Below are 22,555 nucleotides of genomic sequence, written 5' to 3'. Positions count from 1 at the left end.
ACATTATTTATGATGGTAACGACGAAAAATATTTTCCTATCTAAAAATCAGACATTCAAGAATATAAACACACTACCACCTTTTACAAGCTAGTGTTTGTCTTTCATTTATTTCTTTAAATACTTACATCCTTTTTACATATTTTTAGGTGCAAGTCATTGCAGTGATATTCAGCGTTCTTCAAAGACAGCAACATTTGTATTAGCCTCTCTTAGCAAGTTTGCACAGTGATACCTGTGTATGCAGATTTATACCACAGACATTATCTTCTATCTGCAAGTTATATGAAATTACCTGTCTGCAACACCTGAGCAAGATCAAAGATCCCAAACAACATAAGCCACCTGCACCATGCCTTAGACAATGTAATAACCTTAAAACGTCAAATCAGGATATTTCATGCCTAGCATTTTAATGCTATTCTCTGGATACCTGGCTTGTGTTAGAAGAAAAGATCATACCTAAGAACAAATGCAATCTGAGGCAATATTTAAAGATTAGATTATCCTTCATTGCAAATAGCTCATTTGTTTCCTATCACATTGCTTTATTCTTGTTTTGCCTCCTTATACCACAAAAATGCTGAATATTCAGTTTAGATTCCCCAGCAGCTTTTTATTTTAGTCTAAAAACATTTACCTAACACATTCTTAACAAGCAAAGTGAAGAAAATTCAGCCATCTGTCTCTACATTACAATAACAGTTATGGAAGAGTAGATTATTCTATATAGCAAGAAATTTAATGCTAGGAATTCCTATACTTTAAGCACTGCGTGCTCACGTCAGTTTTGTATATAAGAATGTTGAACAGGAACGTACAACAGAAACAATGACTCATAAGGAAACACAAGACAAAATATTTCTGAGATTAAATGCATTCAATATTCCAATCATGCTATATGTCCATGCTTTTAAAATGAGGAAAAAAAAACCCAAACAAACCTGTGCTATTATTTTCTCATCTCCAGCACTTCACTAGTTCTAAATTATCACTAAAAACGCTTCAAATTACTTGCTGGAAACATACACAATATAGAGATAGATCCGAATCCTTACCTGGGAAACCCCCTTGTACCATTGCTGTACCAGCATGTACTTCAAGATATCTGCATTCCTGACAAACATGCAATGCTGTAAGCAGCTCAAATCCTCATCACACACCGACTCGGTGCTTGTCTTTCTTCTGACGACCTTGGGCCTATTTTTCTGAGATTTTTCGCTCCTTAAGGGCAAACCGTCTGTCTGTTTCTATTAGGAGATGCCATCAATTAGATTAATTTCCAGCTACCCACGAGCTAACAGTTACATCTGCCAGCAGAGCAAAGCTGCCTATGGAAGTACTGAGGGAGAAGCAGGTCTCTGGTTTCCCACATCTGACCCACGGATGCTCTTCAGCTGCTGTTTGTGCTCTGGCTGACTCTGCCAGCGTTCCAGTGACATCTCTATCCCCAAACACGAGTCACCTCCAACGTTTTGTTTGTATGGCCGTTAGCTGCAGGTACTATCGTGCTTAATGACCCGCTGCCTGGCAAAGTAGCAGTTAATAGACGTTATTCATCTAAGCATCCTTCCCATGCAAGCTCCAGGGGTTAAAAATTAATTTCTCCTATCAAATGGCTTCATTAAATGTGTTCTTTTTTTCCAGTCCTGCAAATCTTGCAGTTTCCCAACACTGATGTGTGCTCGTGGCATAGGGTTTGCTTGTTGGTTTTTTTTTTGGTCAGAAAACAAAAGCAATCTGTCATTATAAGCATAAGAGAGACTCAAACTTCACCATAACTTGTATTTTGCTGAAAGTCTAAACAAGCAATATTAGTTTTACTGCAATGAGTGCTGAACTGAAACATTGAAAAGACTCAAAATACATCATTTAGTAATTAAAAAAAGCAAAGATAAAATCTCTCTCTAAATTTATAAACATACTTAGTTATTTGGGGAAGTCCTCACTAATTCTCTATTCCAAATGCTGCATTTAAACCAAATCAAAATACGCTGTTATTTTGTTAATACCATTAATTTGTTCATTTTTTAAGTTCATTGTCCTTTCTTTAGAATATGTATCACAGCACACACAAAGCCATCTGTTCACTGCATTATGTACAAGCACACAGTAAAAAAAAAAAAAAACCCACAAGAAGTCCCAGCTGCATTTTTACTATTAATTCATCAAAAATGTAATTTCCTTTCGCAATACTTCATCAGATGATGAGAACTGTGCATGTGACTCACAAATAGAGTAAAAAAAAAATCCAGCCTAGTAACAAACCTCCAAACTAACCCACAAGCTCAGACTACAATGACACCAACACTGTAATCTGTCCTCACGTGGCACAACAGCGTGCGAGTCCACCCAGCGTGTACGGCCCTCCTGGATCTGGTATTAGGGCGGGTTACAAAACTTCCAGATTTTAGCTAATTATGGGTCAGAACAAGAATGGGAAAAGAAGATTAGCAGTACAGAGTCATATTAAATACAGATTAACACAGAGCTAAAAGCTGAAAGTCACTGTTCTATCCATCTAATCCCGGCTCTTGCATGATCTTTGGAAATCCACCGTACTAAATACATTTGTTGCTATATTTAAGAAAACCAAATACTGCAATTACTATTTTTTCCCATATTTTATTTTCACAAAGCTTGAAGCATTTTCCCCAGCTACATCTTCCTCTTTGAACATCATCTCTATTTGCTGTTGATTGCAGTGACATCTATTGGAGAGGCAGGGTTTGGCCACACGAGCTGCCTCACCTGCAGATCCCTGTTTTCGGGTGCCCCTCCCCACCAAGAAAAAATTAAAACAAAATTAAGAATTGCTTTTACTTTGTTTTGGCACAGCTTTGCATAAAACAGACTGTAAACCGTCAGATCCTCAAGAATTATTTGGATTTATCAGTGGTTTCATTTTTATTTAGTCATTGCTAATAACGCTGGTGTTTTTCCAAAGCGCCCATGATCATTTTCCCATCTTTGCCCACAGCAGTACGCAGACGCTTCCCGAGGTCATGTTTTTGCACATCCCGTACACTTGACCATACCTTCCCCAAAGTCTCAACTGAACTCTATTCCTTTTTCTCATCTTTTGTTTCCAATGAAGCCGCCATCCTCTCACGTGCGTGCGGTTACCATTGACACGATGGAAGCTGCTGGAAGCCTTGGCTGCGATGATGGCATCCTGCTCACGAGCCCGAGCACTTTCTAACCCCAACTCAACCCTACCTCGACCACAGGGTTTGTCTGAACCAACCTCCACGTGTGCTCAACACCCTCCTCTTGCACCCTTCGCAAGCCATGGGTTTATCACAACGGGGAACGCAAAGTCAAAACACTAGAGAAGTTTTAAAATCTCTTGCTTTGGTAGAGAAACCACCATTCCTCAAAAAGCATTTTAGGAAGATAAATCATTATGCTTTCTCACAGCTTCATTGATTTCTATATTATCTAGAGACAAAATGAGAGGAAGGGGGCATTATTATCCCCTTATTAGATACAGTTAAATACCCTTGCAGACAGGAAGTCTGAGCACAGCAGTATCTAGTCCATTATCTTAGCCACCTTTCAAAAATTTTTTATTAGTATCTATTTTTATTATTTTCAACTTATTTGAAACCAACTGGATCAATCTCAGTCAACTAACTAGACAAAAGGTTTTACTAAAAAATATAATATAAATTGAAATTAAAGATTCCAAGTTCTTTCAACAGTTGTCTTTATATGGTCTTATAACGGTCTTTACAGTTTTCTTATCATGGTCTTTAAGGTCTTTCCTATCCAACTTACGATTGCTTCAACTCAATCACAAGAGTACATCTAAATTGTACAGTTATGAATGCCCCAAGGAAAACCTTACAAAACATTCCATTACAAACTACTCTGCCCATCCATTTCCTCTGCTTCTTTTTACTACTAACCCCTCATTATAGCCATAAGCCACAACAGGGTGCACATTAGTCTATTAGCAGATTCCTGGTGCATACCTACAGCCTTCCACCACTAAAGGAAAACACACCAATGCCTATTGATGCAGCCTGCAGCACAGCTGCTTGCAAGTACAAATAGCTCCTTTGTATGCTCTCCCCTCCTTTTACTTGTTTTGATTACAAAAAAAAAAAAAAATCCTATTCAAAACCTGCTGTTTTTAAGGTTTGGGACGCCTAAAAAAAGCTCTTCATGGAGAGTGACCTCCTCCAAAATAATCTTTGCCATGGAGGAGGTGTTTTTAGTGTGGGGAGTTAAAACTTCGTACCCATGTTGTAACATTTTCAGGTCTGTAAGGCGAAGCATTTTGAAGGATCCTTTTGCAGCAAGATGCACACACTACAAGTTTTACAAAACTATTTTAAAGCCTTAAAACAGTAAAGTCAAAGCAGAGAGTAAACAAAAACCACATTACACAGGGTTAGAGTTGAATATTGATAAAATATTTGACAGCATTTGACAGCATCACTAAAAAAAGAAATAAAACAAGAAGAAATGCTATTTTCAACTTGCCTTCAAAATCTAGCAAAAAAAACTATTTAAGAATTTATAAAGTAATATTGGAAGTAATGACAGTTCAAATGAAACTGAAATATAAAGAGAAGCAGGTCGGAAACTAAGAGTCTTGGGTGCAAGAGGATACATTGGAAAAAAAAAAATAATCTGGAACTTCTTTAAACTTTTGAAACCACCAAAACATGGAGTATGTCTGGAGCTTCTCTAAACCAAGAGCTACCTAGTAGTTCTATTCCCAACAAGGATTCACCCTATTTGGCTCAAAACCAACCTTTGAGAAGAAAAGGAAGAACATCTACAAGATATGACTGTTTGTTACAAGTCAGCAATGAAAGCTACAGTCTCAGTGGTGGAAAAGCAGAAATAAAAGGGAAGACTGCCAAAAGTCAGGTGGATTTAGATCCCACAGGGAAAATCAAATCAATACCAAAAGGTGGTTATTCAGCTACTTTAAGGGAAAAACAGACAAAACACGGAGACTGTGAGGCAGTATGGATGGGACAGAAAAGAAAGAAAAATTTCTAAGTATGGCAGGAAGACTAACAATGCTTTGCTTTCATTTTCAGTATGGGGAATGATGAAGCACACAGAGACAAAAGATGAGAGCATGGGTCAAAAGAAGTTACAAGCGAGGAGAAAAAATGTCTAGTGGAGCAAGTATAGAATTTCTGGAATATGAAAGAAATTGATGAGCAGCTTCGTGACACTGCAGCTGCATTAATAAGAATGCTTGAAAAATAAAATAAAATCCATCAGGAGCACAACCAGAGGACAGATTGAACAGCTGTCCCACCTCAAAACGCCTGCTAAGGCCTTCCATGCTATTGGCACAGATTGAGAGCTACGGGAAGCAAATGAACGAAGGAGAGGCTATGACATGAATTTACCTGAGCTGACAATTCCTCCTTTTAAGTACCTTGTTTTCTAAATAAGGTAGACAATAAATCTAGTTCATCTGTTCACTGAATAAATTGCCCAGAGAAGTTGTGCATGCCCCTTCTCTGGAGGTGTTCAAGACCAGGTTGGACGGAGCCTTGAGTAGCCGGGTCTAGTTGAGAGGTGTCCCTGCCCATGACAGGGAGGGTGGATTAGATGATCTCTGAGGTCCCTTCCAGCCTATGCCATTCTATGATTCCATGATGCTCAGAAAATTATTAGTTAAAGTTACAAAACCAGTAGAATTAGTAAGATAAGTGGGTAAGGAATAGGCCCATACGAACATGCAAATGGACCATGTTAAAAAGGCAACTACTGGCCCGGACTGAGATTTCTGAGAAAGTTGCTCAAGAATCAGGACAGAAGTTATGAACATCAAGCAGTTCACAAAAAAAAAACCCAAAACGTACTGGAATTTACAAAGAAAACTTTGTTTTTTCAAGTGATCACAGAAAAGAGACTCTCTAAAACCCCATTCCACAGCTGCCAAGATGCTTAATATCATTAAGTACAGCTAGATCATTTCTAACATGCTTTTTACTTCAAGGGCTGAGGTAAAAACTTAGTTTAAGCTTCCTTAGCCTGTTTTTTATTTTAAAGAAACAGAATGAGGTGGGGAAGAATAAAACGGAAAATGCGTATCTTGATTTTCCACGATTCATGGGAAAGATGGCTACTGCAAAATGTTCAACTTCAGTCAGTAAAAAAGGGCAGAGAGAAGGAGATTCATCTGAAAAGATCTGCTTGCTGCTGCCAGATTTGGTAGGACTGATAAATTTAATATCAGAAGCAGCTTTACCTTTTCAGCTATTAGACCCAGCTGGCAATATCATCAGGGATGGCAGAACAGCTGAAAAAATGACCAAGCCCATCAATAAGAAATTATTTCTGTACAAAGTATTAACTTAGGTCTAGCAAGAACTCAGACTGAGGCATAGCCTGATTAGATAACTCAAGTGTCAGGCTACTTATCAAATATATTCTTTAACTGGGAATTATAACTTCAATAACAAGCTGAAACCGGTTTGCTACAATTGGGGGTTTACAGAGTTGGTTTGAAAGCTCAAGATACACTCCATCCAACATCCACGGAAGCTGCAGTCAAACACTCCTCCTGACTACTACTCTCCACAAAAATACTGAAAAACCTTCTTGAGGTAACCATGTGGCATATTTCAAACAGATGAGAAGCCAAACTCAGTAAGGGGGAGTTCTGGAAAAACCTCAGCTGGTTCAAGAACTCGCAGCTTTCCCTTAAAGCAACAGAGGCAGAGCTGAACACCCTGCTCCTGTGCCCCCATTGCTGTTTCCATGAGAACAACCTTCCAAAATCCTTCTCGCCTCCACCAAAGCAGCCCTAAAAGTGACAAACCAACCAAACTCATTATCTCGCCTTCAGTGGCACGCCATTGCCAAGGAAATCAGCCAGAGCAGCTGGAAGAGCTTTCCCACCAGCAGGCCCCAAGTTAGGAGCTTCCACTCTGAATGGAAGCCATGGTCACTCCAAGGTCAAAAGCTACTAAAGCATCTTTCTGCTTTGACTTACCCATAACTGGGGCAAACAAAAACCTCTCCAAGACACAAGATGATGAGAAAAATCACTGTAGCAAAAAACCCAAACCAAACTCCAACAAAGACCCCACATCTATGCTGATTTGGTACAAGAGAGTGTAAAGAGAAAAAAATAAAAGGTAACTAATTTTAGAAAATAATTTAGGACTCCTAGCTGCAATTTTAGTATTCCTAAATATTTTACTGGAATCATAGAATCATAGAATCATAGAATCGTTAGGGCTGGAAGGGACCTTCAAAGGTCATCTAGTCCAACCCCCCTGCAAGGAACAGGGATATCTCCAACTAGATCAGGTTGCTCAGGGCCTTGTCCAACCTGGCCTTGAACGTCTCCAGGGATGGAGCATCCACCACCTCTCTGGGCAACCTGTTCCAGTGTTCTACAACTCTCATGGTAAAAAATTTTTTTCTAATATCCAACCTGAACCTACCTCCCTCTATTTTAAAACCGTTACCCCTTGTCCTATCATAACTGGCCCTCCTGAACAGCCTCTCCCCATCTTTCCTGTAGGCCCCCTTGAGGTACTGGAAGACCGCTATAAGGTCACCCCGGAGCCTCCTCTTCTCCAGGCTGAACAGCCCCAACTCTTTCAGCCTGTCCTCATAGGAAAGGTGCTCCAGCCCTCTTATCATCTTCGTGGCCCTCCTCTGGACCCTCTCCAACTGGTCCATGTCCTTCTTATGTTGGGGACTCCAGAACTGGACGCAGTACTCCAAGTGAGGTCTCACGAGGGCAGAGTAGAGGGGGAGAATCACCTCCCTCGACCTGCTGGCCACGCTCCTCTTGATGCAGCCCAGGACGCGGTTGGCCTTCTGGGCCGCGAGAGCACATTGCCGGCTCATATTGAGCTTCTCGTCCACCAGTACTCCCAAGTCCTTCTCCTCAGGGCTGCTGTCGATCCATTCACCACCCAGTCTGTATTTATGCCTGGGATTGCCACGACCCAGATGTAGGACCTTGCATTTGGCCTGGTTAAACTTCATGAGGTTGGTACGGGCCCACCTCTCCAGCCTGTCGAGGTCCCTCTGGATGGCATCCCTCCCTTCCAGCGTGTCGACGGCACCACACAGCTTGGTGTCATCGGCGAATTTGCTGAGGGTGCACTCCATGCCACTGTCCACGTCACCGACAAAGATGTTGAAGAGGGCCGGGCCCAACACGGACCCCTGAGGGACGCCACTCGTGACCGGTCTCCACTTGGACATCGAGCCGTTGACCACTACTCTCTGAGTGCGGCCATTGAGCCAATTCCTTATCCACCGAGTGGTCCATCCATCAAACCCATGACTCTCTAGTTTAGAGAGAAGAATGTCGTGCGGGACAGTGTCAAAAGCTTTGCACAAGTCCAAGTAGATGACATCCGTTGGTCGACCCTTGTCCACCGATGTTGTCACCCCATCGTAAAAGGCCACCAAGTTGGTCAGGCACGATCTGCCTTTGGTGAAGCCATGTTGGCTGTCACCCACCACCTCCTTGCTCTCCATGTGCCTTAGCATGGTTCCCAGGAGAATCTGCTCCATGACCTTGCCAGGCACAGAGGTGAGGCTGACCGGTCTGTAGTTGCCCGGGTCCTCCTTGTTCCCCTTTTTAAAAATGGGGGTTATGTTCCCTCTCTTCCAGTCATCGGGGACCTCGCCAGACCGCCACGACTTCTCGAATACAATAGCCAGTGGCTTGGCAACTTCATCCGCCAGTTCCTTCAGGACCCGCGGATGGATCTCATCAGGTCCCATGGACTTGTGCACCTTCAAGTTCCTCAGATGTTCTCGAACCTGGTCTTCAAGTACAGTGGGCGGTGGTTCATCCTCACAGTCCCTGCTAGTTCTTTCCACAGCTTGGGTGGTAAGACAAGAGGCTTTACCAGTGAAGACTGAGGCAAAAAATTCATTGAGTACCTCAGCCTTCTCTATGTCCCGGGTAACCAGAGCACCAGTATCCTTCCGGAGGGGGCCTATGTTCTCCTTGGACTTCCTTTTGTCCCCTACATACCTATAGAAGCATTTCTTGTTGCTTTTTATATCCCTTGCCAAATTCAATTCCTTTAGGGCTTTAGCCTTCCTCACTTGATCCCTGGTCACTCTTACAGCTTCTCTGTATTCCTCCCAGGCTATCTGTCTCCGCTTCCACCCTCTGTAGGCTAACCTCTTCATTTTCAGTTGGTCCAGGAGCTCCTTGCTCATCCACGCCGGCCTCCTGGTCTTTTTGCCCGACTTGTTCTTCGTCGGGATGCACCTCTGCTGAGCTTGGAGAAGGTGCTCCTTGAATGTGGACCAACTTTCCTGGGCCCCTTGTCCCTCCAGGGCCTCCTCCCACGGCACTTTGCCCATCAGGTGCTTCAAGAGGCCGAAGTCCGCCTTCTTGAAGTCTAGGGTACAGAGCTTGCTGAATGGTTTCCTTGCTGCCCCATGGATCTTGAACTCCACTGTGTCGTGGTCACTGCAGCCAAGGCTATCCATAAGTTTCACATCGCCCACCAGTCCCTCCCTGTTGGTGAGCACAAGGTCAAGCATGGCACCCCTCCTTGTCGGCTCCTCTATCACCTGCAGGAGGAAGTTGTCATCCACGCATTCCAGGAACCTCCTGGACTGCCTGTGCCCTGCCGTATTGTCTCTCCAACAGATGTCAGGGTGGTTGAAGTCCCCCATGAGGACCAGGGCTTGTGACCGCGAGGCTGCTCCTATCTGGCTATAAAGCGCCTCATCTGCTCTGTCCTCCTGGCCAGGTGGCCTGTAACAGACTCCTACCGTAACATCCCCTATCCGTCCCCGTCCTCTAATCTTGACCCATAAGCTCTCTGTCAGCTCGTCCTCCGACCCCAGGCGAAGCTCCACGCACTCCAGCCGGTTGCTGACGTAGAGAGCGACACCCCCTCCTCGTCTCCCCTTCCTGTCCTTTCTAAAAAGCTTATACCCCTCCATGTTGACACTCCAGTCATAGGAGTCGTCCCACCACGTCTCCGTGATGCCAATAAGGTCGTAGCCCTGCTCATGTACACGCATCTCTAGCTCATCCTGTTTATTTCCCATGCTGCGTGCGTTGGTGTACATACACTTGAGATGGGCCTCCGACAAAGCCGACTCGCTGGCTGGAGTGACAAGATAGCTGGAAGATAAGCTATAGATAAAAACATTCAATTTATCTAAAGTTGTAATTAACGAAGCATACAACAGAATGCTGGAATGTAAGTCACGCTGCCGGAAGCTCTCACGTTGCACTGCATCCTACTCTTTAGGTCACTGCTCTTCTACAGAGTGCATATCGTCATAATTGATTGCAAAACCCAGAACTGGACACTTGCAGAACCTTTCCCATAACAGACACTACAAAAAAAGGAGATCCTATTTTCAGTAGAGTACTGAAACAATAAATCAGCAGATTTTTCTTTTTAAAGGAAAATATTTTGCTTGAACGGCATTGCCTGAAATCAACTCCAGGCTTTTCTGGACAAGGACCATGCACCAGTGGTTCTCAACCTACGTCTGCTCAACTGCCACTGCAACTACAACAATAAAGCACAACATCTGCCCTTCACTGCTGACATCACTGCCAAAGCAAGTCCTCTAGACATGGCTTAGATATTTTTAGACTAAAAATAAACAGAGCCCTTCCAACATCTCTTCAGAAGAGAAGAGCTATAGGAGCCTGGCTGAGCAGACAAGACTACCAAAGTTACAAGTCAGTAGCCCTCAGTAAGAACAGTGTTGAGGATTAGAGGCTACTGCCACACTGAGCACTACTTCCCACAACACAAGCAATAAACGGCAGATACGTTTATCACAATCTGATTGTGTTCCATAATGTAATCTGATGTAACGATTGTGGCACTACTCACTCTCTGTATAAGCATCCTCATCCTCCTCTTCATCCACGTTAGCTTCCTCTGCATGCAGTCTTTCAAGTGTTCTATAAGGAGGTGGCAATTTCATTGGAGGTGGAGCCCCGTATTTTCTCTAATGGATTCAAAGACAAATAGTTACATGTTTTGTAACCACCCTGCACAAGAAAAAAAAAATGCTATTATCCTATTGTCTACTGCACTGTGTGTACACACACAGCACTTAATTACAGTGCTGAATTCTGTAGCATACAGTTTTAATGCAAGAAATCAGAACACGAAGTGACACTGAACATCAAAAAAAGAAAATACAATTGTGTATGCACATTTACTTGCTGACAAAATACTTGCGTATCATCTTAAACATGAGAGTGTGAACATTAGTCAAGGGTTAAAAATAAACATTAAATTATACCCTATTTCTTATCAGAGACTCAACAACATAATTGTCTGGTACTGATAAGAACCAAATCTTTAAATACAAAATAAAAACTCAATCTTCTTAGTGCATCTACGAATATTTAAGCACTAGAGTTCATCTGTATTTTGGCTTAAGTTTTAAAAAGATTTTGAAATGATAACTTCCAATAAAATTCTATTACCTCACATAAATACAGGCAGCTCCTATAGTGATGCATATAGCGGCGCATCGCAGGCATAAAGAAGAGGCTCTGAATCTAATGAAAATAGGCGCTTGTTTGTCCCAGCAACTGTTTTTATAGCTCCAAGTAACGGGATCGTGCCTCAGTTGGCTACATGATTTCAATAAATTACATCCAGCTGTATCCCATGCAACCCCACTGCTAATAGCAGGATGCACTTTAGAAAGGGAACACTGAGTATAATATGCCATTAGAGCAACCAGAATGCCCGTAATTAATTTCTTCTATAGCTGGGAAATACGCCTCAACACCCAAACATCAAACCCAGAAAACTTTTTTCACTGTGTACAGTGAAAGCTGAACCTGCATATGGATTTCTGTACAAAATCAGGCTTAAGATTTTAGAGTAGTCTAACTAGCAAACCGCAACGTAAACTCCATAGAAAATTTTGTGAGATAAGATAAACGTCATCCCATCCACTTAAGAAAGGGGAAGTGCTGCATTGAAGACAGCATAACAATAATAAATGAAATTAATTCAATCCAATAGTAGTGGTACAGTGTATAAGAAGAGCACTTGGAAATAGGACAGCTGTTTCCTCAAAGTATACAATATACCAAATACACCTCCCACTTTTCGCTTGACGCCAGCACAGGTAAAACTGCAAAATCCAGAAGATCCAGAAAGGAGGAGAGGACTCACATTTTACACCATTGAGCAAGTAAAGATGGAAAACCTGCGACCCCATTTTCAGATACCTATGACAGATCAGTGTCAATATAATTTAGTAATAACTCAGAGTCTAAATGTTGACCCTTTGGCTTTTCAAGACCTTAAACATTTGTTAGAAAGTCTGTGTGAAATTACAGGAGATGCATAAGTTTGCTATGGCTTAGGACAAGCTTCTCCCATCCCTCCTGGCCCACTGAAAACCCAGATGAGTAAATTGTGCTGGAGCAACTCCATTACACCACGTTTTTGTATGAACACAGCCCTTTCCAGAACAGAGGCAAAAGCACAGTTTACATAGTCAGTCAGCAAAACAACGTTAATATCTGGTTTGTCTACAAGAAGCTCAATTGTTTTAAGTGATTTTATATAAATGACTTCAAGTGATCATTTTTAAACAAACAGATCAATAGAGGAGGATAAACAGCAATAAGAGAAAACCTTCAGCACTGAAAAGATAATTCATCATACAGGAACAGGCAGATTTTCCAGCTGGATGCGGCTGCTTTCAAACCAAAGTCCTTTGTGACACTTTGAAGACTGGACTAGAAATATCACTGATTCCCCACAGGGACGTGGACTAGTAATCCACTAATAGCAACTCTTTCCGACTCCGAGATGGCCCTTACTGTAGCACAGTATGACTGCTTTGTGAATCAACGTTCAAAGCTAAAAAGGAGCTACATATTTATGCTCTGAAGCTCTTCTATATTCCTCCCACCAGTTTACAGCACCAATAGATGAAAAAGGTTTGAAAAAGATTAGGCTCCCTCTTTAACCTCCGAACGCTACGGAACGCGACACGCTGGAGTCCTGGAGATGAAAGGCAGCGCATTGCAAGAGGATGAGTGCTTTGGAGATTAGAAATACAGATAACAAAACCAAGAAAAGGAGATTGTAACTGCTTCATTATAAGTATTATCCACTGGCACAAAGGCATGACTTCAACACATTTCTTGATTTTTTTGAATAACTGAGCCTCGTAGCTTCTGTAAGTGACAGGATCTGAAAGGAGTCTTACAAAAACTTCTGGACGCAAGAGGGCCTTCTCGGGTATCCACCACACACCAGAGTACGGAGTAGGATCAAAAGAAAACTTCATCGTATTTGTAGTTGGCACGTCAAGCCGCACCGGGCAAAAGTTATTGTCTGCACTAATTCTGTCTCTGCTCCTCCAGCTCTGACACCCTCCAAGTACCTGACCTACACCCATCAGCCAGTGCAGATCCCACAGGAAAACACCTAGGCCATTAGAGCAAATCTGGCTGGGAAAAAGAAATTAAATTTTTCCCTTATTGCAATGATTAAAACAAATCCACTAGTTTGCACCAAACAGATTTTTTTTCTCTTTCAAATCCACTGTGAAGTTGTTTGAAAGTTACTGCGCAGTAATTGCTTCACAATTATCTGGCCAGCTACAGATCACTCGGTCATTTCCTTGTTTTACACAGCAATGGGAAATGTAGGAGACTTAGCAGATTTAATTATCCTATAACATGATTTTACTGAATTTCAGCCAGCCTCATATTAAGGATATTATTTGTGTACACGTTATTATTTCTCTATTTCTACTGAACAAAGAGAATCAATTTGCCTCCTCGTGGAGCAAAGCTGGTACTTCCAGAAAGATGCCAGTGAAGAGCTGCAATAAGTACAGGGTCTCAGCACCCAGGGGAGACCCACAGAAATTTTGTCAGAAACCTGCCCTGTATTTGGCAAAAATTTGGCAAAAACTACTTCAATCGAAGATATTTCAACAAACCAGCTCAAATTTCATTTCAGACTTCCGCAGGAGATTATCATAGAGCTATAATGCATGCTATTATACTATTTGATTTAGTAAAACTTGAGTATAGTATTGAATGGAATAAATACCTTTTCAATCTTATTTTCCTTGTCTGCATCCTGATCTTTGCTGACATTGATTCCCTTAGTCTGTACAGCAGAAGCCACCTGAAAACCAACAGATATATTACACACATTAGAAAGAGCATTACAGCCACAAAACAAACATCCAAAAGTCAGGGAATGACAACAATGAAGCTACCCAGTGCACTCTTCATTTTGTCCCATGTAGAAGGGCATTGCAGCGCAGGTTTGAAATTACATTTATTGAATTATAAACATTCTCCACTTATTTTTATTTCTCACTGTTGGATATCTAGCCCCATCTCTTCATTCAATTAAATAGTACTCTGAAGTCAACAACACAGATGTACACCCTTGATGCAGAGCTCAGCGTGGACTCCTGAAGTGTCAGTTCTTAATTATTCAGACAGAGACCAGTGTCCACGCACACAGACACCTTACAAAAGACAGCACATTTAGCCTCCATGTGATATTTCTCCTTGCTGTTCTTTATTAGTTCAAGGGGAAACTTTTAGGGCATTTTGATCACAGCCAGTGGCAGGCAAGTAGTTTAAGCTCAAAGAAAGAAGTACTCAAAGCGTGAGTAAGCAATGTTTTGTGTGATGTGTAAGCAAAGTAAGGCCTCGTGTTGGGTCACAAGATCGGTCCCTACAAAAGGAAATGGCTACTACTCCTGGGTGCCTTTTCAGTCCTGTCTTCTACTGTTCCACAAATTGTAATATATTCCCACTTCTCTGGCAGCATCTTATTGTGGTGAATGGGAGTTGGGACTGCTCAGTACTGCTGGAAGTCTGTGCATGTCCAGTTTCCTACAGCCTACAGTTCAAAGCAAACAACTCAAATTTCGAGTTATCCAGCTTTCCCTTGATCTCCCTAGATTTACTAGGAAAGTAAGGTTCAGAGATGCAGCTGAACAGGTGTTTTTTTTTATCTTTTCTGTGAAAAAGCCAATACAGAAAGGGAGCCAACTCAGTTACTATCACTGACTTTTGCCATCATTGCTTGAGCACCTTCCCAGCTTAGCTGGTGGAAGTCTTAATGAATTTTGAAAGACTCCCTGAAGCACTGGAAAAATAACAGACACAGTTGTGCCAGATTCAGCTACAGTTGCCAAAAGGTCTCCGCAGGTCTACTAATCCACCAAAATTCCCAACTAACTTCTCAAATTACAGCAAAAGTACATGGAAGCATTGGAGTACTTGCATTTTGCAAGTACTTCAAGGCAGGCAGAACTGTATACCTTTTCTTACTAAGGTGTTACAAGGCTTCTTGCCTTGGTCTTGAAGACAAGGAGATGCATGAATGGCTTTAAATTTAACTTGCTCCCAGATAGATGATCTGGGATAGATGATAGTGACAGTGATGGATGATCTTTGAGGTCTCTTCCAACCCTAACCATTCTAAGAGTCTATGAACTACTTCAGGTCTCTTTGGTGACACATTTTACATGGAGTTGCTAGTATGAATCTGACTAATTTTAATTACACTTTAGTTCATTTGGATAACAAGAGTATAATTTTAGATTTTGAAATACAAACAAATCAAAATACAGAGAGCCAGACTCAATTACACAGGTGGGAGAACTGAATTAACACCTAGTCAATAGATTTACACCCACTCGATTTACATCAGAGAAACAAGGTTTCAAATCAGGCCAGACAAGTAATCAATCAATCCTGGTCTATAAGCAGAAACTCTGACAGAAAGGATGGATACAAAAATTGATGGAACTCACTGAAAGAAATTTAGCCAAGTTTAAAGTAAGATGCATATTACACTTTCCATAAGTTTTCGAATAAAAATAGAAATAAACTTACTTTTGGTATGTTAGACAAACCCTGAACCACAAACACAACAGGATTTCCCGCGTTCTTGATAGCTTCTACTGCTTCCTCATGTGTAGCGTTTTGCAGGTCTACTCCAGAAACCTAACAAACAGTGTTTATTTTTATTAGGTAGCTTGGTTCTGGCACAGAGTCATTACAAGAGGTCACACACATTCACAGAAGATTAGCGTATCTGAGGAATGCACCAAAGCAGTCAAGAGAAATTATTTTTAAAGCATATTTCCATGATGGTTTAAGGAAAAGTATATTACTTAGTATTCTGAATTAAAAGATGGCCATATGATCCCACAGCAATTCTTCCAGATAAAAACATAAAGAATAAGATTGTCAGAGAACGCTAAACAAAATGGTAGGTACAATACAACTCTTTCAGATTTCACCTGTTTGTGAACTAAACCTGACTTGAATTAATTTTTCAAAACATCACACGCAACCCTAAAGCACATACAAGAGCAGCACTGTAAGCTTAGGAACCCAGATTCAGAAGTGTTCATTTGGAGAAAAATAAATTAAAAAATATTAATAAAAAAAAATCAACATGGAGCCAGAGATGAGAGCTGGGAATAGCATTCTCCCCTACAGCACCTGCCAGAATCAGGGATTCTCCCCAGAGCAGTCGTTAAGCAGACTGCTAACTACTCCAAGTTCACACATACAAAACAACAGTCCAAATTTCAGCATGAAGAGTCTATGTTCTTACATATATTATATTTTATGCTTATAAAGGTATGCTATAACTTATTATTAATTTATACGAGGAGGTGGCAGTAATTTTTTTCCATGTCCTCATCGTATCTGAGGGCCTATCTTTTCTGAAATATAGAGGAAAATGTTAAGAGCTCCATAGTCAGATCTTAAAATAAGAAAAGACAACATCAAGGGTTTCTTTCAGTTTTCAAAACACAGCGTTGACAATACTTTATGAAGTAGTGGCGGTATTTTGTCCCTCCCTCCTCCCAAAGCTGAGTCAATCTTTATTTCTTAAAATGAAAAGGTAGGTTTAGCTGCATTTACCTCAAGTATTTTATCTCCAGTTTTTAAAGCCCTTGTTCTTCCTGCTGGGCTGTCTTCCAAAACTTGTTTGATAAAGATCCCTTTAAGTTCTTCTCCATTCTTCAGGCGCTTTATGACGGTTTGTCCACCAACAATACTGATTCCAAGAGACACGTGAGGGTCTCTAAAGATCTCAACACTGAAAAAATACATGCGGTAGTTTAACAGCATGAAACAGTTTTTTAAACTACAAATGCAAAGCCTTAAAAACTTATAAGCTTCTGGTCTTTCAAGATTTAATAGAGTAAAGGGATAAAGCCAGAAGCCTAAGAACGCTCTCAGCAGAAGTGGCTTTATACCCTGAGTAGACCTCACCCAACAAAAAGAACAAAATTCTGCTGCCAACGCCTGCCCACGGCCCTTCTGATGGGCTTTTATTTCAGAGAAAGTTAGGGTAAAACAGGCAGGTCTTCAAGTAAACGCTCATCCTCTTTCAGTTTGACCAAATTGTCTGGAAATGGCAAATACTGCAAGTGGTATGCTAGACAAATAATAAAATGAAGCATTTCATACAAATTTCTGAACACTGACTTCAGTGTATCAGATGCATATTAATCAGCTTAAGCTGATTAAATTTTCTCATCATATTTTACTTAGGACCATAAAAACAATTCACCTAAAAACGTTAACAATGCAACGAGGATGTGGCTAAAACTTGGCTTGGCAATTTGGAATTCTGCCACTAAGTTTAGCAGAGAACCCATGGAAAAGGAGACAGCAGCACTATGCGCATTGTTCACACCTAATAGTTATTAAATGAGCAAGAACTTGTAGGTCATCCACGATGTAAACCTGCCAAGCTTTCCCAAGTCAGCTGTATAAATAGAAGGCATAATTCTGTTGAACATCTGTTAAAAATTCACTGTATCTAAGAAAGCCCAAGGTAGACAAGTACCTTAAAGTTATTGGCAGAGGAGGGGAGAAAAAAAAAACATGAGAACTAATTGGGCTCACAGAAAAAAAGACATAAGGTAAACAGGAAGAAATAACGTAACCATATGAACATACGTCCGTGGTGGTCCCCAGTGGCTAAAGTTTGGAGTTTCTTCTCCTTCTCCTTCTTCTCTCTCAGGTAATTCACTAATTAGGGGCAGAGGAAGGGGAGGAATGGAAAAAAAAAATAAATAAAAAAGGCATCACCCATGCCAGGTCACAATTCCTTGCATACTTTGTATCTGGCAGCGAGACAGCAACGTCTTCTCACACTGTCCAGTTTAAACCAAATGTGCAGAGTCAACAGACTAGATGGGAATTTTTGTATTTAGGTTTAAACGTACCTAAGGAATGCTCCAGAAACAAACACGACGGGCAGACCAAATTTATAAGCTGCTCTGTGATACACAAACCTGCGCTGCATTTACTCATTCGAAACGACTGTTAAAGCAACTGACATTTGCTTTCTGATAAACATGCTGTGATTCTTATGGAGGGATCTAAACATGATAAAACCCACCCAGCTGACCAGAAAACAGATCACGATGTAACTGGGAGAACAGATCCAGTGTATTCCATTAAACACCCCACAACAGGGCGTTAATTAAACTTTTATCCTCCATGACTCGCCTATTCACGGAATAGGAACAGAAGTAAGGAACTGCATGTCTCCACGGAAAGGTTGAAACAATACGTTCTTGCATGCATTGTCTGTGGATCCTACCCGCTCACCCAAAACTGGTGAGGGAAGTATGGGACACTTGACAGGTGTGGCAAATACCTACGACCAGTGCCAGCTCAAGGCTTCTCAGCAGCACTGGAAAAACTAAAATTTCCTGCCCAGGCCTAAGAGCCGTGGCTGAACAGCTCTTCCCAAAAGGAAGAACAAGGGAAAGGGAAAACCAAGAGGACAGAGCTGTGGTAAGGAGCTATGGGGAGAGCTCCTCAAGCAGGAATGGCCAATGCTGCTGGTAAAGGCTACGTCCGTCTCCTCCAGGCCACATCCATACTCCCCTCGGCATGGAGTAAGCAAAGGAGGAAACAGCCATTTGAACTTTTCTGTCCCAGTACTCAGCAGAGGAAATGTGGGAAGTAAAGATTCAGTAAAGCAAGGCATTTTTGCAAGGCAAAAATCAGTTCCTCGGGCAAAAGTCATAGAACTGGCCATCTACGTACGTCTTACTGTTTCACACGGCGTTTAATGATTAGTCAGCTAAGTAAAGCAAGAAGACAGTTAAGATCATTAACTGAAAATCTTCCAAAACCCGAAGTCTTTCTCCATACCTGTACAACGCCGTTCTAGGCTGAACTAAGGTGGTTACTCTCCCAGATTCCACGTTCTTGGAAAAAACAGAATTCTCCCCTTTTAGTCCTTCCTTTTCAATAGCTTCCAGATCAACAGCAAGCCCAGGTCCTTTAGAGTCAATTCGAAGCTTTGTACCTGAAGAAGAAAAGGTATGGATGTGAACTTTTGCTTCCTCTGTCCCTGCACCTACCAGTTACCACCCTTGGAAAGAAAGGCCTTAGCTCACCATGTTCCAAACGGGGATGTTGTATGATGATCAAGAGGCTTAGAGACACAGAACATTTATTTTTGAAGGAAGTTTAGACCACACTAAACACTTTCTTATAGCACCTTGCTTCTTATGCACATGCACCCAAGTAAAAACAGGAAAAACGGAATCTTTGTGGAACCGAGACACGCTTAGGTACCACTTAGATGCTCCTCACCAAACCATGTGATTAGAAATAGTGAATCCATCCCTTGTGTAGGGAGAGCGGTGCAAAGCCCTGCTCCAGCACAGAACCCCATCATGCTGGAGAAAACTGACATAATTTTGGTGACATAAGTATCAACATCAATTAAACCACCAGAGCTCCTTGCAAGAGTCATCAGTTTGTCACTGTAGCTGACACACTGTCTGCTGTACAAGACGAAGGTGACAAAGAAAGGAAACAACCCAGCCTCCTTTCTTCTAACCAGCGAGTGCTATCTCAAGCACGTTGATACATTTACTTCCCTGATGATCTACCAAGTTCTAACCATCCATCTCTGGCCATCTGACAAGGAGAAACTTGGCTCCTGAGTGCAAATTACAAAACCAAGATATGGAGCAATTATCTACCACTTGCAAATTTTGGTTGTGGGAAAGTCACCTCCGCAGCCTGTCTTTTTTTTTTTTTTTTTTTTTTAAAGTGCAAAAATCTATAAAAGCAGCGACCAAAAGTGATTGAGAGAAATTCCTGACAGAAATCACAGGCATGAGCTATTGTTCTTGTGCATGGAGTCCTACTGTGGACATAGCCACATAGGAGAAAGTGATTTTCCACAGGCAGGACAAAGCTGTAGCCACTTTCCATACCACTTGGGACAACTGTAGGTAAAGATTTGGAGGAAGAAGCAAGATTATGAAGCTGAAACATATTTAAAGCCAGATTGTCTTAAGCCTGTAGAAGTCTTCATTTGAATATTTTATCATTTGAAAGAATTTGTGTTTCGGCATAAAATTTAAATTTGTAAATATGAAATTATAAGATAAAGAAGAAACTTCTTACAAACCTAAATCCATCTCGACTTTTGCTCCTGACTGGGTAGTTTCAGTATCAAATGTGTCTTTATGGTAGCCACGCTGTGCTGTGGTTCCAGAAGATAGTGAACTGATACTAGCATTTTCTTCACACTTCACAGAGGAGAAAAAAAGTAATTAAAGTTAGAAAGCAATGGCATCAACTTATACAGAAGTATTTGACATGAACTTTGATTTTCACAGCAAACATTCACATTTGCTCAACTACATTCATATTTATTCAGATAACAATGAAATACTAACTGCTCATTTGTGCACTGTATTAAAAAGAGGCATGAAAAACGTTATGTGCAATTGCAATATAAAGCAACTGTATCTTTCTCCTTGCCTGTAATCCAGACAAGAAATTCTTTACTCTTGCTCATTTGTTTTTAAGTGACAAATGTATAAATTTAATATTGTGCACTCTGGCACAAAACCGTCCCTAGAAGCTGCATTTTAGCCTGCTTAGGTACATGGTGCATAAGGGGACAAGTCAAACAAAACTTGAAACGCTGTGTGGCTGTGATATTAAATCCTTCTCCACTTCATTTTTTTTCATACAAAAGCATACATCTCGGAAGCTGGTGCATGGAAGGCTGATAATATCACTTTTTTGTTTAGCAAGTGAACAACAAAGACTCAGAAGGAAAAAAAGTAATTCTCAGAATACTTGAGGAGGATATATAAGTAAGATTATCAATTTACCTGAAGTTCTGTCTCCTACTCCTTCATTCACCAGCATGCTTGTAACAATTGCTTCTGCCATATAATTTTTTTGTTCAACTGCACTATCACCTGGCTCAAGGAACTGATTTGGATTTAAAATAACGAGGAAAAGAGGGACCTCCTTTCACTGACATCGCTGCTGAAGCCCTTGGACTATTAAAACCACAAACTGACATTCTGCTATTACTGACATGTCCCATATTAGTACAGCTTACAAAAAAGAACTGAGTCCACAAGTTAGAGATTGGAAAGCAGACGCAAGTACAGGATGCCTCCTTAGAAAGACTCCTTACAGAATTTAGATCTGGAATTTGCCTTGAGGTATGGGTCCCATGGTCAGGGTACAGCACTGAGACCAACAGAGCACTTCTTACCATTTGATCTTTATTGAATGAGTATTCCAGGGACTGTTTTGGACTGAAGTTAACACTGGATCTTAAGTCTTGCATTTCAGTAGTCTCAAGTTGCTTTGCCCATTGTTCTGAATCGAGGTGTCTCTCTGAAGTCGTCTTCTGTCCACATGATGCATTATATTTCAGGAAGTCTGAATCTTCTTCATACTCATCATCCACCAACATTTCCCGTTCTTCATCCGTTTCTTCTGTTCTGGGTTTCAGAAATTCATGCATCTCCCAGGACTCCTTCTCATACTCATTGTCATTTTGAGAAAGCTGAAATGACCTTCTCAAGTCCAAACTTGGTTCGTCAACAAGTTCTTCTTTAAAAGGTGTTTCATCTCTGAAACCCTGCATAAAACATTACAGGAATATCAATTTTACATTATATTTCTTGCTAACTCTTTTAAAACTATGTTTTAGGTTAAGCCCATATTAAAAGTACATCCTGATTTTTAAAGGGAAAATCTTTTCTCTTTTGCACTTTCCAAAAGAAAATACACTCTCTGACTTACGATTTTAACACCAAAAGTAGACATGGCAATTTTTTTTTTAAATATAAAGAAATATAAGTTGCACGGCTTAGCTATTGCTGCAGCCGTTCAAAATAACCAATCTGGACTGAAGATCGGGAATGAGAATTATTAAATAACACTAAAAAACCTACAGGAAAAAGTATACATAAATCTAGCTAAAGCATCTCTGTGCCCCAGACTTATCTGCTATCACTTTACAAATGAATGTACATTTCTTACAATACCAGCAGCTAAATAAAAAACAGCCTAAGTGTTTGCTTATGCAACAGTATCAGCAAGAAAAAAAAAGGAGAAAAAAAAGGAGAAAAAAAGGAGAAAAAGGAAAAAAGGGGGAAAAGGGGGGGAAAAGGGGGGGAAAGGGGGGGGAAAGGGGGGAAAAAGGGGGGAAAAAGGGGGAAACAAGGGGGGAAAAAAGGGGGGAAAAAAGGGGGGAAAAAGGGGGGACAAAGGAGGGGAA

General features: G+C 41.1%; 1 protein-coding gene across 1 annotated transcript in view; it reads right to left on the bottom strand.

Annotated features, from left to right (window-relative positions):
* Positions 1-22,555, bottom strand: part of PATJ (PATJ crumbs cell polarity complex component) — a 151,287-nt gene that overhangs the window by 76,921 nt on the left and 51,811 nt on the right. Inside the window, exons 8-14 of the mRNA XM_086617077.1 lie at positions 21,542-21,913; positions 20,432-20,552; positions 19,156-19,312; positions 16,900-17,077; positions 15,856-15,966; positions 14,045-14,122; positions 10,835-10,952 (exon numbers count right to left, since the gene is read on the bottom strand). Coding sequence (XP_086473203.1) covers positions 10,835-10,952; positions 14,045-14,122; positions 15,856-15,966; positions 16,900-17,077; positions 19,156-19,312; positions 20,432-20,552; positions 21,542-21,913 — 1,135 coding nt within the window. The remainder of the gene's footprint in view (positions 1-10,834; positions 10,953-14,044; positions 14,123-15,855; positions 15,967-16,899; positions 17,078-19,155; positions 19,313-20,431; positions 20,553-21,541; positions 21,914-22,555) is intronic.

This window comes from Tauraco erythrolophus, chromosome 10 (genome assembly GCF_009769465.1).
Source record: "Tauraco erythrolophus isolate bTauEry1 chromosome 10, bTauEry1.pri, whole genome shotgun sequence".
NCBI classification, from domain to species: domain Eukaryota; kingdom Metazoa; phylum Chordata; class Aves; order Musophagiformes; family Musophagidae; genus Tauraco; species Tauraco erythrolophus.
This window is presented reverse-complemented; position numbering and strand designations above follow the sequence as displayed.